Source organism: Malaclemys terrapin, chromosome 1 (assembly GCF_027887155.1).
Source record: "Malaclemys terrapin pileata isolate rMalTer1 chromosome 1, rMalTer1.hap1, whole genome shotgun sequence".
NCBI classification, from domain to species: Eukaryota; Metazoa; Chordata; order Testudines; family Emydidae; genus Malaclemys; species Malaclemys terrapin.
This window is the reverse complement of record NC_071505.1, coordinates 212,799,008-212,824,736: the sequence shown is the minus strand read 5'-3', so window position 1 is coordinate 212,824,736 and position 25,729 is coordinate 212,799,008. Positions and strand designations below refer to the sequence as shown.

At 40.5% G+C, this 25,729-nt stretch overlaps 2 protein-coding genes across 7 annotated transcripts in view; one reads left to right on the top strand and one right to left on the bottom strand.

Annotated features, from left to right (window-relative positions):
- The window catches only part of CNKSR2 (connector enhancer of kinase suppressor of Ras 2), a 355,628-nt gene extending 335,407 nt beyond the window's left edge, over window positions 1–20,221 (top strand). For 5 of the 6 annotated variants that reach the window (XM_054006269.1, XM_054006250.1, XM_054006260.1 and 2 more), the window contains 2 exons: window positions 14,612–14,808; window positions 17,734–20,221. In XM_054006269.1, the coding sequence (XP_053862244.1) occupies window positions 14,612–14,808; window positions 17,734–17,949 (413 nt within the window). In that variant the 3' untranslated portion in view covers window positions 17,950–20,221. Of the gene's footprint in view, window positions 1–170; window positions 2,861–14,611; window positions 14,809–17,733 lie in introns of those variants that run through there. The other variant, XM_054006278.1, reaches the window with a different exon arrangement.
- An 81-nt stretch (window positions 20,222–20,302) lies between these two features.
- On the bottom strand, window positions 20,303–23,795 carry KLHL34 (kelch like family member 34). Its single transcript, XM_054006297.1, has one exon. It carries the CDS (start codon window positions 23,152–23,154, stop codon window positions 21,400–21,402), a length of 1,755 nt encoding a protein of 584 aa, XP_053862272.1. The 5' UTR covers window positions 23,155–23,795; the 3' UTR covers window positions 20,303–21,399.
- Between the last annotated feature and the right edge of the window lie 1,934 nt (window positions 23,796–25,729).

Sequence of the window (25,729 nt, the reverse complement as noted above, 5' to 3'; positions counted from 1 at the left end):
CAGACAAGAAAAGCACTGTAGTGCTAAAACCTTATGAAAATCTTGCCATATTTGCTATTTTCTCTTGTATCAAGATTGCATGCTGGTATTTCTAATATACTAATATGATATGGAAATAATGGCACGTCACAGTTCTTTCATCATATTGTATCACTGCTTTATCATATTAGGCTAATACACTGCGAGAGTTGATAGAACCTCTCCATGCCAAATCGGATCCACTTCTCTTGGCACTGAACTGATTGGACTCAGATTGATAAACTAATGATTAGAGAATTTAGATCGGAGAGAATTGGCACGACGGAGACTCAACTTCAGCCTCTTGCAAGCAACCTAATGGCCTCCGTTCAGAAAGTTTAATTCTTCTTGAATAACTTTGATGTTTATAAAAGAGAACAGACATTTTTAAAGCATAGACAACCAAATGTCTGGATATGGGGACTCCAGGAAAGTGTTAAAGGGGCAGACCTATTACCAGTCTTTTGAAGAATGCATCCTTTCCACAATGGGACTAGGCACAAAATCATATCCTGTCTACATGGAGCGCAGTTGCAGAAAATACTGCCCCCTGCATAGGAGAACAGAAGGGGAAGAGGGTCATGGCAGGGGAAGGGCTCTGATGACACACATTTGTGTTCTGCAGACTTCAAGGAATTAAAGAGGGATCAGCTATGGTAACTATAAAATCCTGTTGTTTATATGGACTTCAGTGACTTCATTCAGGCAAAGCAGAGAAAGCTAATATAACTTAAGGTACTTCACATAAGTGAAGGAAGTTAACTTGCTGTATCATACTAAATTAAGTGTATTCTTCCAAGTCAAGGTGTGTACCAACTATTTGGAGACTTAATATATGTTTAATGATTTATAATGAATTATCAGAGGGCACACTGAAACTGATTTGGATGACAGTGATGGAGAAGATACCTCATGCTGGGATTTATTAGACTCCACAGATACAATCTACAAATCCTCTTTATCTTCTAGGACTTACATTTGAGTGATGCTGCCTCACAGAACAGGCGTCAAGTATTCTCTGTATAGCACTCGCACTCCATGGGGTTGTTTTGGGGCCAGTATTTGTCTGGATGTCACTCAAAGTAGATTCCAATATTGTTATTTATCATTATGTTCTGGCTCCCCTATGAGTTAATGTTTGCCTCTATCTCTGTGATTAGAATGTGGATTTTCCTTTATATATTTGGCTACGGGTGTATTGTAATAATGTCAATGCTAATTACTTGATATTTCATATTATCTTATGGAGAGATACTTTTAAAAATGTATTTTGAAATGTTTTCCTTCTGTTGGCTCAATGTATGGTATTGCATTCTGTTAATACCAATAAAATTATATATATATATATATATATAGTTATATATAAATATTTCCCTTTTATATATAAGTAGACTATGCTTTTTTCCTCACAAATAAGAATTGTGCAGTGAATAAAATTGCATCTCTCTGCTTTATAGCAGTAACAAAACTATAATAGTTTTAATATTAATTTTATAAAATAAAAATCCTGTATACTATGACGTATATGCTAGTTGGATATTCATCAGTATGCATATTGTGTTTCCATTTAACATTAATGGGCCTGTCACAAGTCAATCTATATATTTAACAACATAGTTTTGACATCTTTAATTGTTACCAATCAAGAAACTGAACATGCCTATTATAGCAAAGTATGCCCACTGTTACTTGTTTACAGAATTGTACATTGATACAGTTTTTGCCTGTTGACCAAACAGATGAACCCACCGTGTTTTTATTAATCACGTATCCTTAGGAATTGATTTTTAAATATAATTTACTGCTCTTTCCAACACTTGACAAAGGCAGAATTCATCTCTTTATATAATGTTGCCTTTGAAATACTTGCCTCTGCCAGTGTCGATAAATCAGTGCTAAGCGCATAAAGATTCTGCAACCTGAAAGATTTATTGTTAAAACCTTGCTGGAATGCCCTGCAACCTGAACCAGTCCTTTGCATCCTGTCATTAAACTCCAGAATTAGTTAGAAATGAAATGTTTTGGAAATGAATTAGAGTACCAGAAGCCAAGATAAGAATCTAAAATGTCCTTTGGCTGCCATTTTGGGTTCCACTGATGGCTCATTTACTGCTTTTGCCAAAGGCCATAAGGAGCTAATATATCTGCCCCACTGTGCATTTTAACTTCAGCTTCATTTTTTCCTCTCACAGACTGTATTGAATGAGCATTACCATTTTTGAGACGGATTCCGAAGGGCTGCAATTAGCAGCCCATGACATTAATTGCATACACATTTGTCAAATATTTTTTCTGTATGCCTTAAAATAAAGTTTGGAAAATGGCAGTTAATGTTTTTTTAATGAAGACAGTTGATTTATTCATTAGGTTAGGGTTTTTTAAGGTATTTTCTGCTTAATAAAAATATCTATATTACTCATTGGCAAATTACCCAGCTTTGCCTCTGCATACCCTTTGTCCATAAGCTCTGTTACTCCGTTTCCTGTGGGAATGCACTCATGTATTCTTCCTAATGGATATGAGACAGATGTCTCTTCCATCATGATTATGGTACCAATTCTGGGAGAAAGTTTTTTGTTAAAGTGTACACGTTCCATGTTCAAAAGTTTATTCAGCATCTGGACATTTAATTGCATAAGAAATCTGTGGTAAAGAGTATATTGCTGTTAAATTTTTGTTGTTGTTTTAGGTTTGTTACCAAAGGTGCTATGTAGGAACCCAGTCCTAGGTGGTGCTTAGAGGAGAACAGACTACAGTGGTGTTGAGGGCACTCAGCACCTGACAAGCTTTACATCTTGCAATGTCATGCCTTAAATAAATAAAATGTAAATTAAGGTACAGATTAATTAGTCTGAGGTCTCATCAGTGCCTTTATCGGGTAATCTGCAAGAACATTGGCATATATGACATGTTTAAATAAAACCTATGAGTAAAATTTTCAAAAGGGCTTAAGTCCAATTTTCAGAAGTGCCTAAGACACTTTTGAAAATGGATTTGAGGCTCCGAAGTGAGTTGGACGCTTATGAAAATTGGACTTAAACTCTTTTGGAAATTTCACCCTGTGTTGTAGTTTCCAGGGAAGTAAAGCATAACAGATATGACATTTACGATCCCTGTGGAGTAGGGTTCCTGTTCTCAGCGAACAGGTGATGTACTAGGATTAGGTACTCTATCCAAACTTAGTTAGGTACCAACCCTACAAATCTTGACAGATATTGCTGTTGTACAAGAGTGAGTGTCGCTCGAATTGGACTGATGAGTAATGTAGCTATGTCCAACTGTCCCTACCATTTGTCATTTAACCTTTTGCAACATTGTATGCCCTTACAGTTTAGGTTTATGAAAAGAATGTTTTGCTGAAGAAATAATTGCTTCCAAATGGTTGCTGCTGGACTAATCCATAGGGAAATCATTATCCATTTAAAAGTGTCAGTGCCCCCATCTATACAGTGACACAAACTGTCTCTCCAGTTGCACTGTCCCCTGAATACTTCACCTGTCTTTCAGGGTGGCATGGTTTTACTTTGTCCCTGAACTGTGGAGAATGAGAGGAAGCTTGCAGGGGAAATGGTAATGGTGAATGCAATGTTTATTTCACTTTAACAGTTTGCATCAAAATTAAACACTAATTTCAGCATGTAGCATAGAAAAGAAACAGGAAATTGACAAGAGAGCCTCTTTCATTATGTAAAATTTTCCCAGTGAGGCACTAAAAAAAACCAGCAAATAAAAATTAAATTGACATTGCCGTATGGAAGATAATGTAAGTAAATCACTTAAACCAAATATTAAAGGATATATTTATAAATATTTCTCATTGCCAACAAATTCTGCTGCTAATCATCAGTTTCTTGTTACTGTTAGGAATTTTATTTTTATTTGAATTTTATTTTTTCTATGCACTTTTTGCACTCATTAGTACAGGCATACTTATGTGAAGTTCTGGAACATCCTTCTAATGGGAACAGTGGGGGCAAAACACCTAACTGGCTTCCAGACTGAGCTTGATAACTTTATGGAGGGGATGGTATGATTAAACTGCCTATAGTGGCATGTGGTCCATCTGTGACTGCTAGTAGCAAATTTCACCGATGGCCAGTGATGAGACACTAGATGGGGAGGGCTCTGAATTATTACAGTGAATTCTTTTCCGGGTGTCTGGCTGGAGGGTCTTTCCAACATCCTCAGGGTCTAACTGATTGCCGGGTCAGATTGGCAGAAACTCTGCGGGGTGTTTGCTTTTCTCTGCAGTGTGGGGCATGAGTCACTTGCTGATTTAAACTGGAGTAAGTGGTGGATTCTCTGTAATTTGAAGTCTTTAAATCATGATTTAAGGACTTCAGTAACTCAGCCAGGGCCTAGGGGTGCTGTGTGTCAGGTTCCGTGGCCTGCAATGTGCAGGAGGTCAGATAGGTGATCATAAAGGATCCTTCTGGCATTAATGCCTCTGAGCTGATGCGTCACAAGCACTGGAAGTTAAATAGCCTGAGAATGTACGCTCTTCAGGGCAGGGATCGTATTGGTATGTGCTTGTACTGTGCCTACCACAATGGGGCTGAGGCCTGTAAGGTGTTACTTCAATACGATTAATATACCTCAGACCCTACAAAGACTAGGAATCTGGTTCTCCCCTTATTTACATCAGTTTTATAGCTCCTTTGATTTCAAGGAACCAATTTCACCAACAAAAAGAGGAGAATCAGGCCCTAGGTCTCAGATGATGAGTGTAACATTGAGCTCTGCTGTGCAGACTTTCTTGAGAATTTCCTCTTTGTCTTGCAGGTTACATAATAGGAGTAAATAGGACATGGCTATAAATCTCCCAGATACACTTCCTCTGCCCAGGAGGCAGTGGTGTAGCCTGTTACCTTAATACTCCAGTCCTCTGATTCTCCAGCTGCTAAAACTTACTCTGGAAATGTGTATTGCAGCTTGTTTTTAAGGGCAATCCTCCCATAATTCAGTGAGAGTTCTAGGAAACTCTTTTCTACCCCCCAAACCCTTCTCAGTACACAGGCCTCTCTGAAGCACTCATTCATCTCTGCTTTGTTGACTAACTTAGTGGCAGCTCTAATGTTAAAACATTATATAATACACAGGTTAAGAAAAAAGTGTTGGTACATCTGGGTAGTGCTTAGATTATCCACAAATACAAGTTTTGTTTTAAAAGTCATAAGATACATAGAATACATAATCAGCAATGAATCAAATTTAGGTGAATAAATTTAACAATAAAGTTGCGATATTAGCATCCTACTAATTTGAAAGAAGAACAAAAAGGAAGGGGATTGCAAGAAACAGAGAGGGCAGGAGAGGTAGAAGGCGAAAAGGGGAGGGAAGACGCAAAGAAAAGTGATCTGCAGAATTTCAAAAGAAGCCCAGAGATTAACACAGCTTGCATTTAACCTTTGAAAAAACCATTTTAAGAAACAAAATAACATTCAGACCTTTATTTTACTGTAAGTGCAGAGAAGAAGGTGATAAGTGATATAGGTTTCCTTTTGCACTTTAATAGAGGAATCTGCCCTAAATCATGCTGACCAGCTGATTAGCATTTGGTTTCCATGCAGACCAGAATTGTATCTCATTTTACCTCCTGCCTACTCTGTGCTGTACTTAAACAATGTGCCAATTGTTCTTTTCTCAGTAATCACCCATGGGAACTACACTGCTCTCCTACTATGAGCTGATTTTCCATCTAACTATGGCTTCCTTTATAAATGTGCTTCACAGAGATGACTTCATGTGCAAATGCAGTCTCCTCCTAAAATTTTACCTTCCACTGGTTTGAGTGGTTCTCTTCTTTTGGTTTAGGGTATGACTACACTGCATCAAAACACCCGTGGCTGCCCTGTCAGCTGACTTGGGCTTTCCGGTGCTATCAAATTACAGTGTAGACATTCAGGATCAGGCTGGAATCTAGGCTCTGGGCCCTCCCCCTTGGCTTCTGCCCGAGCCTGAACATCTACACTGTAGTTTGATAGCCCCACAGCCCAAGCCCTGCGAGCCCAAATCAGCTGACATGGGCCAGGCACAGGTGTTTTATTGCAGTATAGATATGCCCTTAGACTAAATCGAGAGAGAGAAAATATCCAGTTTTGTCTGCCAGTCTTCTGTCTAAATAGATGTAGAAACTATTTAAATTCCCGTTTCTTTGAATTATAAACTTTGATTTTTCCCCCCCCTTTATGTAATGTAAACTTATCTTAGGATCCCTGTCACGTGAACAGTAACCCTTAGAGTACTGAAGGTGAATTTATGGTACCCTGGCATTTTGCACTAAGGCCTGGGCTACACTAGCGGGGGGGGGGGGGGGTCGAACTAAGATACGCAACTTCAGCTACGCTATTCACATAGCTGAAGTCAAAGTATCTTAGTTCGACTTACCTGGCCATCCTCACGGCGGTGAGTTGACTGCCGCGGCTCCCCCGTCGACTCAGCTTACTCCTCCTGCCGAGGTGGAGTATGGGCATTGATTCGCAGAGCAATTTATTGTGTCCAGATGAGACGCGATAAATCGATCCCCGATACATCAAACACTACCCGCCGATCCGTCAGGTAGTATAGACATACCCTGAGAATCTGAAGAATTGGTTACTTCTCTTCAGTGTCTCTTCCCATCCATCCAACCCAACCAAATCCCACCTTTTCACTCCTTATACCTTCTTGCTCTCCCTTCTCTAAACATAATGAGATCCTTCCCATTTCCCTGCTTTTTTCCCTCAGCCCTTCTTTTGTTGAGCACCAGAAGATGCTCCCAAGCAGAATGCTGCCTCACCCTGCTCACCTGTCTCCATGTTCTTTTTCTGATTGCCTTATTCATACTGGTCCTGCCCCACTCCAAGCCTGACATCCTGATGCTTCTGCTGGCTGACCAACTGAGCAAGGGTTCGGGAATTTTGAATAAGGGGATCAGGTATCATGTGTTAGGCCTTGTCTTCATTAGCAGTTCACATGTTTGCTTACTATGTATTAGCTAAATCCCAGACACCTGGTGTTTATCTCAACCTGCTAACACATGTGACAACTACAAAGTGCCTTGTCTGCACTGGGATTTTACCTCATGTTAGTTACCATGTGTTAGCTTAACATGTGGGCAACAAACACCTTTTAGTGTGGATATGCCCTCAATGTCAAAAAGGCAAACAAGGAAGGAGGGAAATTTTTGCATGGGGGTGGAAGGAGGCTCAGGACTTCCTTTATCTAATATTCCCAACCTGCCCACTTACCTGTGCCCAGAAACCCACCCTTGTCCCTGGCATGGCACTCACTAGCAGCCACGAAAAGGTCTGAGAAGTTTTCATGAAGTCAGTTTCCAGGTGCTAAAGATGAATTGTCAAGGCTTTGCTGTAAAGTTCAAAGCAAATCATGTGAGATTTCCACGGGGGGGGGTAGCTGTTTAATAATGTAATTAGTGCCTTTTTCTAATAAAATTACCTCCCCAAGATCCTGGGAAAGCTCAGCTGAGCTGGTTTCTCAGCCAGAGAGCGTGACCTCATCAAAAGGAATGAAAATAGGAGTTGAGATTTCAGTGGAGCACAGGGATTTCAGACTGATAATTTTCACCTTGCTCACTCTCTGACATAGAAACTAGTAAGGCTATAGCTCAACTTTCTCAGGGTTTTCAGGAGATGGTAATTTTGCTCAAGTGCATCGTTACTTAATTACAGGTGAGTAGTGGCTAAGCGTGTGAGGGGCTGAATAGCTGGATGAAGCATGTAACCAAGTAGCAAAGTTAGCAAAGCAAAACATTTAATTCTTTGAAGAAGAAAACAATGTAGGGAGCCTGGAGGATAGAAGACAGGTGGAGGGGAATTGAGAAAAGGAATGTAGCCACAAAAAGGAAATGGCAAGAGGCAACTGCCTTGATGACCTCACCAACTGCAAAAGCCCTCTTTCCCCAAAATACTGAAGATATGCTCAGGTGGTTGGCAATCCAAAAGGAAAGAGGAACCTAAAGATGAGGAAAGGAATCTTAGTGACATTGGGAAGACCAGCAGAAATATGATGAGCAGGTGCTTAAAAGCCTGCAAGCCTCAAAAGGTGACAAAGTTGTCTATGAGTGACAAAGTTGAGGGCTGATGGTGTTGTGTTACCTTTGCACAGATGATGTGTGTACTAATAGTGTTGGATGTAATCTGTAGTTCCTCTGGTACCTTTCTTAACTGCAAAAGCTTCACAGGTCTGTAGTTCATGAAGACCTCTTTAGTGGCGGAGGACTAATGGAAGGTATAAGAAGTCACCTCTGCTGATATAATAATAATAATATGGAAAGCTTCTGAAGAAAATAACAAAACTTTAGAGACTGAGATTAGAAGGGTGATGAGAAATCTATGCTCAGGGCTCTGTGTTTTCTGTAACTCTGTCTAGAACATCTATCCCCTGCCACAGAATCATGCTCTAACCCATAAGATTGAATATGCAGCCCTCTGAATGTCACTGGTTCAGTGTTGTCTTCCCGAGCCCGCAAACAGACAGTAATACTTCTCAGTGGTCTGGCCTACTCCTGTTCAACTCAATGAAGAGTTACTTCTGAAACCTAATACTGCTATGTAAATAGCAATAGTAACTATTTCACTCTGACCATTTTAGTAGCAATATCCAGCTAATGTTCTACCTGTTGATCTTGGATACACTGGGGAAAATAATGTAAAGAGGAATAATGGAGCAACTGGTTATTGACAAGGATATCTGGGGCAGGAAACTAGTTAACTCCCACCAACCCACAAAACTCAGATCACTCACAAATGGGATTGCACTGCCAAAGTCCCAAAGTGTATCTGCATGTCTTTAACTCAAATCATTTCTCATCCCTTGATGTGGTACCAAAAGCCCCAACCAGAGTCCTGCACTTAGAACGGAAGAATTCCATGCACTGCTACAGACTAGGGACCGAATGGCTAGGGAGCAGTTCTGCAGAAAAGGACCTAGGAGTTACAGTGGACAAGAAGCTGGATATGAGTCAACAGTGTGCCCTTGTTGCCAAGAAGGCTAACGGCATTTTGGGCTGTATAAGTAGGGGCATTGCCAGCAGATCGAGGGACGTGATCATTCCCCTCTATTCGGCATTGGTGAGGCCTCATCTCAGTACTGTGTCCAGTTTTGGGCCCCACACTACAAGAAGGATGTGGAAAAATTGGAAGGAGTCCAGCAGAGGGCAACAAAAATTATTAGGGGGCTGAAGCACATGACTTATGAGGAGAGGCTGAGGAAACTGGGATTGTTTAGTCTGCAGCAGAGAAGGAGGAGGGGGGATTTGATAGCTGCTTTCAACTACCTGAAAGGCGGTTCCAAGGAGGATGGATCTAGACTGTTCTCAGTGGTGGCAGATGAACAAGGAGTAATGGTCTCAAGTTGCAGTGGGGGAGGATTAGGTTAGATATTAGGAAAAACTTTTTCACTAGGAGGGTGGTAAAGCACTGGAATGGGTTACCTAGGGAGGTGGTGGAATCTGCTTCCTTGGAGGTTTTTAAGGTCAGGCTTGACAAAGCCCTGGCTGGAATGATTTAGTTGGGAATTGGTTCTGCTTTGAGCAGGGGGTTGGACTAGATGACCTCCTCAGGTCCCTTCCAACCCTGATATTCTATGATTCTATGAACTTTCTCCTCATCAGCTGCAAAAAACCTCCACCTTGAATATCAAAATAATGCAGCTGCTTCTGTGCTATTATTCAGTTTTACCTTTAATTAAATAAAAAATGTCCGATGTTGAATATACTTGAATCTGCAGCAGAAATTTCATTGTCACAGACTAGCACCACTCTGGTGTAGCAATTGGAGACTTTGCTATAGAATTTAGGCCTAGTGTGCCGCAAAGTACATGTGGGGCTGTTCTATACCCAAGTGAAAAAGCTGCTCAAGAAATGGATGCGGCCAGGAATAACAATCCGTGTTCCAGATTAGGGACTCACCTTCATCAGTGTATGGAAATCCTAAAACCATTTTTTCAGAGGAGCCAAGTGGCTAGAGAAACGCAGTCTGGGACTCAGGCACCAACTCAGAATAATGAATAACAACCTAATGTTTCCTTATGCTCCCAGTACTTCTGTTAGTCTTAAAGGTGCCACAGGACCCTCTGTTGCTTTTTACAGATTCAGACTAACACGGCTACCCCTCTGATACTTAACCTAATGTTTGTAGTGCCATTCTAAAATCAGTCTGTGAATCCCTCTAGGCCTACAGCCCTTCTCCAGAATCTGTTCTGTATCTGAATCAGGTATCCCTGGAGGCCTGATTCTTCCTTAAAGAAACTGTAATGCTAGTGCAACATATCAGACAGCTACAGCCCCAGCTGAGGCCTTCCATTGGCAAATGGATGTATTACTAACCCAGTCACTTAACCATGAGCTAGCTTAGATCAAAGTTAAAAGGGTGACACTCTTAATTTAATCTCAAATCATGATGCTTTTAGGGTACCATGTCCTTTAGGGTATATCTACACTGCAATTAAAAATCTGTAGCTGGCCCATGCCAGCTGACTCAGGCTTGCAGGACTCAGGCCAAAGGGCTGTTTAATTGTGGTGTTGACCCTCAGGCTGGAGTCCAGGCTCTAGGACCCTGAGAGGTTAGGAGGGTCCCAGAGCCTGGGCAGCAGCCTGAGCCCAAATGTCTACACCACAATTAAACAGCCCCACAGCCAGAGCCCTGCATGCCCGAATCAGCCGCAGGTGTCTCACTGCAGTTTAGAAATACTCTGTTTCTCAATCTGTGAGATCAGGAGCTTCTAATCATAGGAACCAATTCCGAGAGTAAACTCCCAGCCCCCACCACAGTTCCAGAGAACCACACCTGCCATGCAGACAAAAAAGAAATAGAAGGGAAAGGAGATAGCTGAGTGGGGAAGGGGACAATCTTCCACTCATACCCAAATTCACACCGTGCAAGAGGGTTAGTACAGAGTTACAGCAACCAAACAACAAACATCTACAACAGCATGACAACTGCTACCACATGGATGTTACCATGGTTGCCCTCAGGAAAGGAAGTGAAGGAGAAGAGGGAGTTCTGCCTACCCTCCCTCAGGAACTTTTCTTTTAGGAACCCACAGAGGGGAAAAATGGCTTCAGCCCTCTAACATATGTGTTGAGACTTGGACCTCCATGTTAATATTTAACTGTCCATGAACTGTCACTCTTGTCCCTCATCCTTTGCCCCTTTGTCATGGAATAATTAGGGAAAGAGAATCCATCCCTTCACAGCTTGTATATTTTTAAAGTCTTTGGAAACCTTAGCAAGATTTAGGTATTTAAAAAAGTAAAAAAGTATCTGACATCACTAACAAAGGGGCCTAAATGCAGAGCGAATCCTAAATGCTCAGAGCCACCTCACTGGCTCTCTTTTCCTCACTGCTCAATCCTTCACACCAAAGCCCAGCCCTACTCCAAAATGCAGATGACTACCCCAGTCCCTAAGTGATATCAGTGCCTGGATGAAGATAAACTCAAGCAAAATGGAGGTGAGGTATGTGGATAGAGGGGAAATATTTCAAAGAATTGGCTGACACCATACCACTATCCTTTGAGTACATCTATCTGCCAGTCGGCAGGATGGGGTGCAGACGGGGGCCTTTTGGACTCTTCATGGCTGCCAATATCAGGATAGTGTCTGCTACCAAATATACCATTTTCCATCCAGCCAAGATGTTCCCCCCATCTTAAATCATTGACCTGGTGATAGTGATACCGCAAATGGAAATTATTTTGCCCAACTTACCCCTCAGGCCCTTTCACAGATTCATTGATGGCTTCTAGGTTCAATTACTGCATAATTCTTTATCTTAGCATGAATGTGACAGCCATGAAGAACTTCAGTTGATGTTGACAGTGGCAGATTGACTATTTAGTAATACAGGCTGATGCAAATACTTCACCTGTGCTTTTTGGAACTGCCGAGTTACAGGTGAATTTAAGGTACTGCTCTTCTTATTCAAAACCCTAAATGGGTTAAGCCTAAACCATTTCAAGGACTGCCTCTTAATTGCTCATCGGGAACACTGGGATTTTCAGTAACTTGTGAAATGCATGATAGGGTTGAGAGATTTCTTAGTGGCTGGCCCCAGGCCATAGAACACCCTGCCACAAGAGATTACCATGCCATTGAATCTGGACAGCTTCAGGCTAAATTATAAAAACTCATCTCTTCAGCATAGTTTTCCCATAATAACTACTAACCACCCATGAGGAGAAAGCATGGTCATATGAAACAAAAATTGTTGCTGGAGGAAAGAGACTGGAGAAAGATCCACTTTTTATATAACAAGGGAGAAAAGGAAGGGAGAAACAGACAAAATAATATGCTGTCAGATTTAGCTAGCTTTATCCAGATTTCTTTGTAAATCACTCAGATACCATGAAGATAGCACCTTAGATCGATAGAATTACACATTGGAAGATGCAAACAAACGTGAATACACGGACCATACTAATGTTCCTCTTCATTATAATGTCTCATGGAAATTCTAAAATTGAGGCCTGGCGACATTTCTAAAAAAGCAGAAAAATCAAGAACACAAAGGATTTGAGCCAGTGTATTCGTATTCACTTATTTAGTCTTTTCCTTTTATTTTAACCATTAACAGTTTTTATAACAGAAAAGGAAAAAAAAGATGATGCATCTTGTCATTTTGATTTGTCTTTAAATGTTGCCTACATACATATGTGATTAAATCAGTGACTGTCTCCCAGTAGCATGTTATATAGTAAGAGATCTAGGGGGAAAACATGCAACAACCCAAAGGCTCTTTTCAAAGCCACAACCTCTCTCTCAGTTGAAGAGCTGTAATCCTTCCTCACGTATAGGACGATTAAAACAAAACGTGTGCTTGACAAATTACTATTAGATTAAAGAAATGTACAGAAGAGTCAAAGGACTGCGTGTCTTTGAGGATTTCTGCTGATATTAATGATCGTAAAGTGCTTTGAGCATGTAAGGCGTTCTATAAATGTAAGTATTATTCTGGGAGACAGTTTTTTTTTCTCTCTAGCTTCCCTGTTTGAAACTGACCCAGGTGAGTAGTTACTATACTGTGTGATGTTTGTTTAGCCTCTGTGAAATAAGTAGTTGGTCTCAGTCCAGTTTGTGGTTGGCATGTATCTACCCCCCAGAAAGCTGCTGTCACCATTAGCACCGTTAGCATCCTTGTCCATAGTGTTAGTAGAAAAGCTAATGTCTGAAGCCCCAGTTCAGCAGGGTACTTAAGCATGTGAGTGCTCACGTTTAAGGCACTTAACTTGTGTGCTTAAAGTCAGGCATGTGCTTAAGTCTGAATGACCATCTCATTCCGACAAGCGGTTCTTTCAGAAGCTGGTTGAGGAGATTGGCAGGTTAGATTCAGGTGGGAAAACATGCACTACTGACAGGGAAGAAATGAGGTCTCCTCTCTCTAATGCCATCTTATCTTTTAGTGCTTTCACAGGCAATATTTTTTTAAACAATATGTGCAGGAGAATCAGTGAGGCAAAATTAATAGCTCATCCTTTCTCCCACCCGTTTGTGTCTGGTCTACTTAGGGCTGGTCTACACTGGGGTGGGGGATCAATCTAAGATACACAACTTCAGCTATGAGAATAACATAGCTGAAGTCAACGTATCTTAGATCAATTTACCTTGGGTCCTCACTGCGCGGGATCAACAGCTGCGGTTCCCCCATCGACTCTGCTTCCGCCTCTTGCTCTGGTGGAGTTCCAGAGTCAACGAGGAGCGAGTTTGGGGATCGATTTATCGCGTCTAAACGAGATGCAATAAATCAATCCCTAATAGATAGATTACTACCTGCTGATCCGGCGGGTAGTGAAGATGTACCCTTTGTACAGTTCCTAACACAACAGGACCCCAATTTAAGCTGAACCTCAAGGAATTAGTGTAGTGCAAAGGATAGTACAGGTGACTCCATACATTACTTTTTCACATGTGCATGAATAGGGACAAAAGAGAGAGAAAATTTATTGTCAATTGAAGAAGCAAAACAGAAACAGTCTTCCCCCTCTCTCCCCCCCCCCAAATCCTAGGGGAAATGCCGCCTCCTGAACTGCAGCACATTTTTACTTTGTTTTTGAGATCCTTTTTGTATCCTCTAAAGGGAAAAAAAAAAAACCCAAGACAATGTTAAACCTCCTTCCCCTGATTATTTTTCAGTCGGATCTCTCACCTGAAGTTCCTTCTCATTTGGTAGGCTGCTCCTATTGCTCCCATTTCTTGTAATAGCTTATGAATTTACTATTATGGTTAATTGTAATTAGAGTGTCTATTATGACAGTAAACTTATACCCTGTAATCTTTTTCTTCTGCTTTGTAGAAAGCTTTGTATTGTCAAAAGTTTTGCTTTTGTTTCTCTTGAAAAGTACCGTATCTAGAAGTGATTTACATAAGCAATAATTAGAGAGAAAAATAGCTTTAGGTAGCGTTTGCCTTGCAATACTTTTGAGGGGGGGCGGATTTTGGCAGATGTGGAATACTCTCCCTATATGTGAAATGATCCCTTTCTGGGTTTGTTAAAAATACTGCTTTTAGGGAGGCTTTTATGGGTTTTTAATAACCATGTTAATTATACACTGTTCCTTTCTCTTGGGTTTTTTTTTTTTCCTGGTTTTTTTAAGCTGAAACTGTAGAAGAAAAGCCAGCAGACTCCTTGCAAGATTTGTACAGAGCCTTGGAGCAGGCCAATCTGTCTCCTTTAGGAGAATACCGGATTTCCACCAAGCTGGAGTACAAGAAGTTTTTTATAAAAAGATGTAGCGATCCAGTAGTGAATGAAAAACTGCACCAACTGCGAATTCTGAAAAGCACTTTAAAGGTGAGATAATAGAGGGTGGGGAAATCCCACCAAAGAGTCGGATCTTATTATATTGTATTCAAAGATTAACTGTACTTAGCTGGAGGGCAGTCTGAATCTTGTGTGTGAAAAGAACAAAAGAGAGACATGGGAAAATGCTGTTCTCAGAGCCGAGAAAAAGTGTCTTGGAGTGAGGGGGAGGAATCCGTTTTATTTCTCAATAGATAAAATCTCTGTGAGCTCCTGCCCTACTTAGTTAAACATGATTTGATCTGAAATTTTCAGACGAGGTATTAATCCCCCTTTTTTCCCAAAAACATTTTTATTTACTAAGCTAAACGTGCTATATCATTACCAGAAAGTAAGCTTAATTAAGGTCAATCATTTGGAAAGTGGCAGTTTTATTTACAATGTTGCTGCTCGATGATTACTAAGCTTGTCTAGAAAAGAATTGAACATTTGTTTTCTGCCTGAAGGTGGCACAAAGATTTATGACATAAATGGCCATAATGATACATACAAATATTGTAATAATGGCCCTACATTTAAAACAAAACATTTGTATTTTGAAGTTTTAACCACCTTGTCTAGCCCCTTGATCATCACAAAGTTATCGCAGTGCATGCTATTCCGGATTACACCAGGGACGTTCCTTTAAAGCACAGCAAGCAATAGATACTCTTATGCTGGGTCTTCCTTGAGGCCCAGTTATCTATATTAAATTTAACTTACTACATTTTAAGCCACTAGATACTAAATAAATTGGCCTTTGGTAGCAGCTTTCGTCTCAGAGTACTTTACAAACATTAATGAATTGAGTCTTTCAACCCCCCTGAGAGGCACTTAAACAGTATTATCTCCATTCAATACGTGCCTGATCCTGCAAAGACTTACACAGAGGCTTAACTTTACTCACTGTAAGTGTCATCCCATTGAAGGCAATAGCACTACTCAGAGTATGTAAGGTTAAATGTATACATAACACTTTGCAGAATCGGGACCTAGAGGGGGAAAGTACGTCTTTCAAGTGGCTTTCCCAAAGTCTCACACAGGAAGTCTGGGAAAGTGCCAGAAACAGAACCAAGTGTTTTCTACTTCCTGTCCTGTGCCTTAATCACAAGACTGTCCTTCCTCCTGGAAGGTGCAAACTCACTGACTAGTAGTAAGGAGGTACAGAATACCCATGATTTATTAATACAGCACCCGGGAAGCACAGTGCGGTAGTACGAGCACAGGTCTGGAAAGCAGGAGTTCCTATGTTCTAATCTCAGCTTTGCCTTAGTTTGCCTATCTCCAAAATGAATATGCAACTACTCTGGGAAACATTAATAAGCTATTGTTTGCAAAGCACTCTAAACATGAAGATTGCTTTATACATGTTAATAATATTTTAAATGTATTACTTCTTGGTACCAGCCTCAAGTGTATCAGGTCAAAGACAGAACAGGCTGTTTTTTTTTTAACTACATCCATCACCCTTACCAAAATGGATGAAAGCTTTAGCATATGTTTACAGTTATCATGGAACAGATAAATTAGCAGTGGGGACCCTGAGGCTTCCTGTAGGAATAAACGGTAAAGGAGAAGTTGTTGATGAACAGATCACTACTATAGGGAAGGCCTCGTGCTGTATACCTCGGTGATAATTGTATTATTAAGGCTTGATTCTGTTGCATCCAGCTGCCCTTGGCTGCAGTAGAGTGGAGTGACTGCAAGGGAACCTGGAGCCTGCTCTGATCTACACCTGCTGGCTATGGCCCCTCAAGAGCCAGGGATTGTTAAGAGCATAGCACAGAGCCGCCACACACCTTCTCCACCCACGTGCACCCCAGTCAGCAGGGGAATAGGGTACAAGTGGGCTATTCTGGCTCTGAACTTGCGGAGGAGATCCGGCCAGGTTCTGGCCCCAGGGCTATGTCTACACTGTAGCTGGGAGGTGTGATTCCCAGAGCCAGTAGACAGACCCATGCTAGCTCAGCTCCAACTAGCATGCTAAAAATAGCAGTGTGGATGTTGTGGCTTGGCCTAGCCGCTCAAGTCCAAGCCTGCCTGTACACTTGGATCTGAGCTCAGGCAGCTAGCCTGAGCCACCACCAGTGGTGCAAGGTCTACATTGCTATCTTTAGCGGGCTCGCTCATCTCAAGCCGTCGCAAGCCTGTCCACCCGTGCTGCGAATCAGTGTAGACATATCCTTTATGCTGGGAGGAAGTTGCACTGGGCCAGAGTATCGGGCCTACTAGATGTATTTATGATCTTTAATGAAGAGCAGTTATCTAATTAAAACATCCTCGAGGCAAGGGATAGCTCAGTGGTTTGAGCATTGGCCTGCTAAACCCACGGTTGTGAGTTCAATCCTTGAGGGGGCCACTTAGGGATCTGGGGCAAAATCAGTACTTGGTCCTGCTAGTGAAGGCAGGGGGCTGAACTTGATGACCTTTGTGTCTCTTCCATTTCTATGAGATAGGCATATCTCCATATACTATTTATTATTTTTTCACATGTAGTGCTCAGATGCCACAGTGAGGAGCACAGCTGAAAAGCCTCCCTGTACTGATTGATGTCAGGCCATCTGTTTGCATCCCACACACTAACACAGTATTTCTTATGAAATCAAGAAAAGTCAACAGATGGCACTTTAGAGTGTGAAACATTTTCTTAGAAACTAAAGCTGCTAATAGTAAATAGCAAGGGATTTGTTTTTACATAACAGATCAAGGGGTAATAAGAAGGGAAACTCTGCAACCCAAGTGATGTCCAACACCCTGACCCATGTATGACATCATTTTTAAGTAGACCCTAAGAGGCTTAAAATCAATGGCTCACTATGCCCCCTCTTTCTAATGCCTTTGTGTCTTACATGTGCTTGCCCTTTTGTTAAGTTGCTCATCATTTATGAGATACTCTTGCTAGTAATTTATCACTCTCTGTTCTTTTTTCTTTTGCAGGCCAGAGAAGGAGAGGTAGCCATTATAGATAAGGTTCTCGATAATCCAGATTTGACATCTAAAGACTTTCAAGAATGGAAACAAATGTACCTTGATCTCTTCTTGGATATTTGTCAAAACAGTACCCCAAGGGACCCTGTAAATGGCTCTTCTGAAGTAGATGCACTTATAGCCTCTTTAGCACACACCCATTCGTACATTGAAACGCATGTATAAGTGTCTTCTTTTTTGTCAATTTGCTACATTCCAATCCTTTACTCAGTGCAAAAGTAGTTTTTCTATCAATATGTGGAAGGTCTGGTAAATTTATATTTTAATGTTACTAAGCTGTGTGAAGTAAACCTTACATGGTCCATGATTCCATTGTAATGGGAATTTGTATATTTTTATGCTACCAATGCTCAGCTTATGTTTAGCTTGTGCAAAACAAATGAACATGGTTTTTAATAAATAAAAATATATTTAAAAAAATAAATTTTGGAAGATGGCGAGCTTTGAAATGAAAGCTCTAGAGGATCAGGGGTTTGTGACTGAAGGTCAGTTGATCTCTTTAAAAATATAATTTTATACTATATAATTCCAGTGTTGCATTACATTTTTGGAGTTCAGGTATTATTTTGATTATGTGGAAAATAAAACATTTTTTTATATTTAATGAAAAACTCTAGGAATTTTCTTAAGTGACAGACAAAAAGGTAAAGCAGTGATCATCGCTGAGTTTTGATGAAAACAGACAAGAATTAGATAAAGAAATAAGGACAAAAAAAAAATCACTGACACAAGTTCAAGTATCAAAAGTTCAGGTATTAACTATCACATGCTTTTTAAACCTGGTTTGTAAGAGACCTATAATACGGGTTTATCATCAGTGCAAATGAGTTTCTTTTGTTTGTTTGTATTTTTAATTAAGACCAAATTGTATGTTATCCCCCCTTAATTTTATTGTTGATTCTTTATTATTAATAATATGATTGCTTTTGCACTGATGGTATCAGGTTCATGTGCAGCTTTTTGCAATGACAGCAATCAGACTTCAATCATGCTTGTTAAGGATGTTTAACTCATCCAAAAAAAGTAGCTAAAGAAAAGGATTCCAACTTACTGCTTTCAATCTGAAACACTTCGTCAACTCCCACATGGCAGAGAGGGAGTAAATAGGATTTTTCAGCTAATCTCCTACTTGTTTCCTAACCTGTTAAATTCAACATTGTGTATGCAGGAAAAATGTGATATTAACAAGGTCAAGAATATAATCTGAAAAACTAGTGACAACTAAAAAGCCTCTGTTTTGCTTTTGAAGAGGAACGGATGTCTCCAGCTTCTGTTGAGTTCACAAACCAATTAAAATGTTTTAAACTTACATAAGATTTCAGCTACACGTGAAACAACCCAGGGAACAGGAGTGAAGCATTTACTTAGACTTGTGCACATGCCCTGGAATGGGCATGGAGGAGGAAAATCCTGAATCATGTATTTATCCTTTACCAGCTTATTGTTTATGAAAAGTGAACAGAGCATGACAAAATATTTGTGCTGCTTTTTAATGTTTTGCTGCAGAAGTTAAGAGTCATGACATGGTTTGATAATACTCCTGGCAAATGGAAAAGCACCCATTAGTAGTCCTTACCATGTGTTGTTCACTGAACCAGCGTTAGACTATTGCCTGTACAGCTCAGTGAATGTACTTAAACTTTAAGAGCTCGGATATTTACTGGTAGTGATCTTTGCTGTTGGGATGAAGGCAAGAAAGGAGGAGTGTCTCTCTGTTTGTTTGTTTTCAGATTTTTTTAATTGCATTTTGGATTGCAAATGTTTTGCAGATTTTGCACAATTGTACAGAGGTGTGGCCTTTCTGCAGCCCATTTGAAATAATTCTAATTCAAGTCAACATGGCTGACGAATCATGTATTAATGTTTGTACGGAATTCTGAATCTAGTGTAATATTTGTATCATTTAGAAGAATCTGTTTGTATAAACTGGACATTTATTTACTGCATGGGTACTGACTTGTATATTAAATTTGTGAGGTTTTGTATATTTCTCATAACAGAAAATGCTTGATCTGAAATGAATTGTACTATTGTTCCAAGCATTTACACTCTTGTTATTGTTTTACTGGACCAAAAGTAAATATATTCATATAAAAATTCTTTATATCTGATGGATGTATATGCACATCACGTAGCTGATTCTTTGTTGAAACTAAGGCAGTTTAGACAATGTAGATCCGTTGCTATGCAACAGCTATTCTGCCTGCACTTTACTTTAGAAAAGTCAGCTTGATTGCTGTAAAAGGTGAAAATTAAACATTACAATTTAAGATAGTCTAGCATGAAAGAGAGGAGAACATTTGTCCCATTCGTTATGCTGCCTTCTCTTAATAGAATACTAAATGCTCTTGGACAGATATATTTTTACTGTATTAACTTTCAGGCTAGAACGGGAACCGTGCAAGATGAACTAAAATAAATTTAGCTTTTAAATGAATATTTATGAAATTTGTTTTGAGTAAATTAAATCTTTAATCACACTCTGGAATCTAGTCACATAACTGCATTTTACAGTGCCTTAAAATGTCCTCCCAACCCATTCCCTATTACTCTGTCAGCATTGCCAACGTGAAATGAGGCAATTGCTTTCTCTGGAATAGCCAGACATTTAATATAGAATTTCAAAAGAGTCAAGTTAACTTTCTTTCCTTCTTAGTCCTTGATAAAAGTCAAGCTTTTATTACTTCATTTCCCTCTCATATATTGGTTCAATAGTTAAAAAGAATTTCACCAACATCTTGATCATCATCTAGCAGGACACAGTATGCAGGATGTACTCACTTAAGTAGCTGGATATAGCAACTATTGTTGCATGTTCCACTGTACCTTATAATAATTATATTCATTCAGAACTGGCTGCCTCAGTTAATATGTGGTTTTGATACAGCAAATATGTACTGTGCCAATACAGAGCACACTTTAAAGCCCCACCCTGAAGGGCATGCCATAACAAAAGCTATTTCACAGAAAGGTCGCTTCCCCTCTTGTTTCATTTCCTATATCAAACAATCAATGGTTTAATATATAACCATAATTAAGGCTACATTTTATCCAATCCCTCTTCTCCATGCAGTAATTTCTTGCTGATTAGCTAAGGCACACTCACTTAGCTATTTACTCAAATAATACCATCCTCTAAGTGTTACTTATTAAAGCTGTTACAGGCAACAGTTTTCTGATATTTATATACTACACTTTCATTTTGCTTAGCTATAGTATAAAATTCAATACCACTTACCATCTGGGGAAATGACCTTTAATTAAAAAAAATAGAGATTACATTTTTAACCCTTGCAAAATCTGACTTTAGACAGCTATTCAATGCTTCCAAGGAAATACAGCATTGGAATTCCTCTACATCGTCCTTTCAGGATGTGCTACTTGCCATATTTGCCCAGGGTAAAACCTGCCTTCAGCTGTACAAGTCACAACAAATTTTTTCTCATGCTAGTGCCTGATTTCCTGTCCATAAGCACTGTGTGGGGTGTTTACTAAAGCAAAACCTCAACTCTGTTACATTTAGTGCAGTTGCAATTGTCTTTTTTCCTCTGGGGCTGCCCTGCTGTCCTGTTCTTCAGCAGTTGGAAGCATTGACTCAGAAGTTTGGCTCCACTATTATTGGGTGTCCTTAGTTTCTGCCAATTCTGAGAGTTGTAGCACTGCACACTGCAATCCATACCAAGGTAAGGGAAGTTTGCAAATCTCTTCCCAGCAGTCATTGTCTATATCATAACCCACCACATCTTGGGTTGGCACCTCCTGGGAGTCTTGCCATTTCTTTCCCCCAATGAGAAGTGCTGTTTCCTCTACCACAGCCAGACCATAGCAAAATCGGTCATAGACCAATGGCCTTAAGCGAGTCCACTGGTTTGGGGCAGGGTCATACCTTTCTATTTCAGAGAATGGTTCATACAGTCCTAAAAATGTGAAGATGGCCTCTCTGATCGTTGCCATCTGATGTCCAAATCGAGCAATGCTCATGGAGGCTTGCTTTCTCCACTGTCCTTCCAAGCTGCTCAAAGAGAACACATCCTTACTTGTGTTGGTTTGATCTGTGTATTTGCCACCTGAGATGTAGATCGTGTTCTTGCAAACTGTACTGGCATGGCCATGCATCTTGCATGGCAATTCTGTAGCCTTTGTCCATCTGTCTCTGCTAATGTTGTAGACTTCAACAGATGAATGCAGTGATCCGGTCTCGCCTCTCCCACCAATTGCAAAGATCTTGTTGTCTAGGATGCAACAAGAAAATTGGCATCTCTTTTCAAGCATTTCTGTAATTTGGGTCCACTTGTTAAATCTTGGGTCATAACGATGGACCTTGTTTGTAACTGATAAGCTGGTGCTTTTCATGTCACTTTGCAAATCTGCTGTTTCCCCACCAAGCACATACAGGTAGTTTCCAATCACACACATGCAGTGATTCTGTACTCTGTCCTGCACCTGCGTTAGAGTTCTCCATTTGTGATTGTAAACATCAAAGGCCATCACATCGTTGACCAGTCCCTCATTGGAAGTCCCTCCTCCTAGCAGGATGATGCGCGTTTGCTGGTTTCTCAGGGTGCTATACTTATCCTGCAGGATGGGCTGTTTAAAAACTAGCGAATGGTAGTTTATTGCTTTTATGATCAAGCATTTAATAGGTGTCGTGAGAGACACTTCTGACTGAGTGTAGACTTTTCTCAGATCTTCCACTGGGATGAGACCAAATCTTATATGTTCTAATAGGTTGCTTCTGTGAATCAACCTGGATTTATCATGCTTCAGCCAGATGAGCACTAGATTCAGGAGGCAGGATTCGTTCACCATAGGGACGTCAGGGGATTCTACCACTGCCATCAACGATCTGAAGTTCAGTAAGAGCAGCTCCATGAAATGCAAATCCAAAAGTTTCCAGAGATTAGTGATGATGTATTTTTCTGTCGCCGACAAGGCATCTGGAAGATAGAACTTGGTGGCAATGTTGGCAGAAAAACAGCAATTTTCCAGGGTCAGGTTGTTAACCAAGTACTGATTGCACAGGCCAATAGCCTCAGTCACTTGCAAGTAACTGGCAGCTTCCAGGGTGTCCTCCAGATTCTCAAAAGAAAGGGGCAACCAGGAGGTATAAATGAAATCCAGGACATGCTGGAGACCGGTGGGTGAGATGACCTGTAGGTGAATGACACTGGCTTTGGATTCTTTTGTGTAGCTTTTGAACATAGCTCTGAAATAATCACTGGAGCAGGCCAGCAGGGACTTGTGTGCAGGAAACTCATTTTCCTTCACCTTCAGTAAAATATCACACATCAAGCCTTCGGCTCTAAGCGTTTGGTACTGGGAGAGCACAGTACTGCAGTGTGCTTTGCAATAGGCCAGGAAGTAACTCATGGTGCATAATACGATGCTTTAAGCTAATTTATTAAAATTAATATGCACCAACCATTTAGAACAGTTGCACAAATCAACTTGTAGGTCCCTTTGTAAGAATGCCCATCAGAGCCTCCATCTATTCAAGAAAAGCCCAACCGAGAAAATCAGGCCCTCTGAGCCTAGCGGGCTAGCTTAGTACATTTGCAGTGAATTAAACGCATTCATTGAATGAGAAAACAGCTGAACTTAGTATCAGCCTTGGGATGCTTACTTTTCTTGCTTCCATTTCATGCAGAAGGATGGAAAGTCCACAGTTGCAGGGAGCTACTGCTTGGCTGGCCATCATGTGACGGATGTGGGAGCTAGATGACAGTCTTTAGACATGGAATTTTGCGTCGGCTCAGACGTCTCTCTCGCTCCTTCTTTCCCTGCAGGCTAATCAAAGAGCTCGTCTGCGGCTGACAGTGCATGCCGTTGAGCAGAAACAGATGAGGGGGGGAAGTGATGAGAACGTTTGCCGTTGCTTTTTCTGTCTGAGCCTTGTTTGTATTTCAAACTTAGATAAGTTTAGATCTCACTGACCGTGGGACAACAGACCACTTTTGGTGATCTTCTCTCACTATGTTAGGAAATCTGGGCTGAAGATCAAATCAGCACCCAGGGAGTAGAGCAAAAGGGATTTCTGAGCATATAAATCTTGTGCCTGGAGGCAGAAAGAGAGGCAAAATTCCATGATTAGTCACTGGTTTAATTTGACATGCATTTCTGAGCCCTTTGGTTTAAATGGTATCACCGTAACTCACACCTACCAGAATAGAATGCAAACACAAGCTCCGTGTCATAGCTGTCCAAGGGTTGAACTGAGCCGGGGATGGGGAGAAGGATAGGGAGGGGGAAGAATCTAGTAGTTTTATGAACAGCCTGAGCCGAAGCATCTGTCATTGAATGACCTGAATGGAAATCACGAGAGTAACACATTTGTATAAAGTGGTGACAAAAATAGATCCCATGTTATGTCATAGTAAACTGAACTCTGTTTATAGAGGAGAGAGAATTGGCATCTGTTACCAGCTAGAAACAAATCCCTGAACTTCTGTGGATAGTCCAAAGCTGACTATATTAGCTTTTCCACTTTGAGTTTGTTCTAATTAAGTACAAATAAAGGAGGATTATTTGATTTCTCACCTACGCCTTCTGGGATCTAATTCCCACCAGGGAAAGAAGGTGTGGATGGGCTACATATCTTGGTCTCTTGAGGCTTTAGCTTTATTTGAGTAGCCCTGGGTGCAGGCTCTGAAATGCCGTGATCTGACAACAATCAGGAGTTTCCTTTTGACACCCTTCCTTCCAAACACTCAAGGCTTGCAAAGTGACAGAGTTGATAAAATGCTAGAGCATCCTGCTGCATTGTGGACCAACAGACTCTGGGGCAGGGGCAAAGTCCTGCAGTTGTCCTTTGCTGTCATCCACAGGTAAAGTTTCTCAGCATTCCAGTGGCTATGTAATATAATTTTTATTCATCCTCTGTACACTGATAGAATTTCACAGCTGATTGGAGTGTTTTTTTCTAGGAGCGTTTGTTTTCACAGTGTTACTTTACTGCTAAGTAAAACCTCAGTAATAGGGATGAAGATGATTACTGGCTGCAGTAGATAAAACAGGCTGAGTGACTTGCTCATGCATCAGAATTATACAGTGTGTCCTTCTCTGACTTTTTTTAAATGTACGTGTTCATTGCTATAGCATTTTAGAAATGATTTTTCTGCATAGACCCACTTTCTGTTTATATTAGAGACCATAAATCAGGGTCTTATTGAAATAATCTGTTTTGGTAACTAGATGAAACTAACACAGACTGGTCAGGGGGTGAGAAAGAGACATTTTTTCTTATATAAGCTTCCTGTTTCTCTAGGAGGAAATTGTAAAACATTTAAGAGGAAATGAAGCAATATTCCGTGATTTAGGTCAAGCAATCTGATTGGCCTAAATTGTTCCCTTTCTTTTTTGCACCAACTAAAAATAAAATGATTCCCCAGTACCATCAAACTTGTGCAGTCAGTCACCCTGTGGGTTCAGAGTGGATGTTAAATGCTACATTCCTCATTGTCATGGTGACACTTCCTTTGCTTTTGTTTTGTACATGATGTAGATGATACAAGGGTGCAATCAGACCCAGGCTGTTTAAAAGACTCTCGAAACTGTAGCTGATCCATTGTGTCACTGTAACCAGGAAAGGAGATGTGACTGCAGCTGAACGAAATGGGGCTTCTCTATACACAAAAGCTGCACTGGTTTAACTCAAATCAGTAACTGAGGCTTGGTCTACAGCCAGGGTTGCACCAGCTTAACTATCAGGGTAATGTTAACCTACTTAGTTAAACTGGTACAGCTTTCTGTGTTGACACTCTGATGTTAATGCAAGCTGGCTTATATTGGTTTACCTTACATTTTTAAATTAGAAGGGTAGTAGTACCTACTGTAAATAAATAGTGTAAATTATAGATGCAGGCTAGACTGATGTGCGCCAATTTTAAACTGATATGTGTCCACACACAGAGTTGTGCTGATTTAACTAAATCTATTTAACATCATA

Excerpts from the sequence above, each read along its gene's own strand:
- KLHL34 (XM_054006297.1), bottom strand. The coding sequence starts at position 23,154 with ATGAGTTACTTCCTGGCCTATTGCAAAGCACACTGCAGTACTGTGCTC.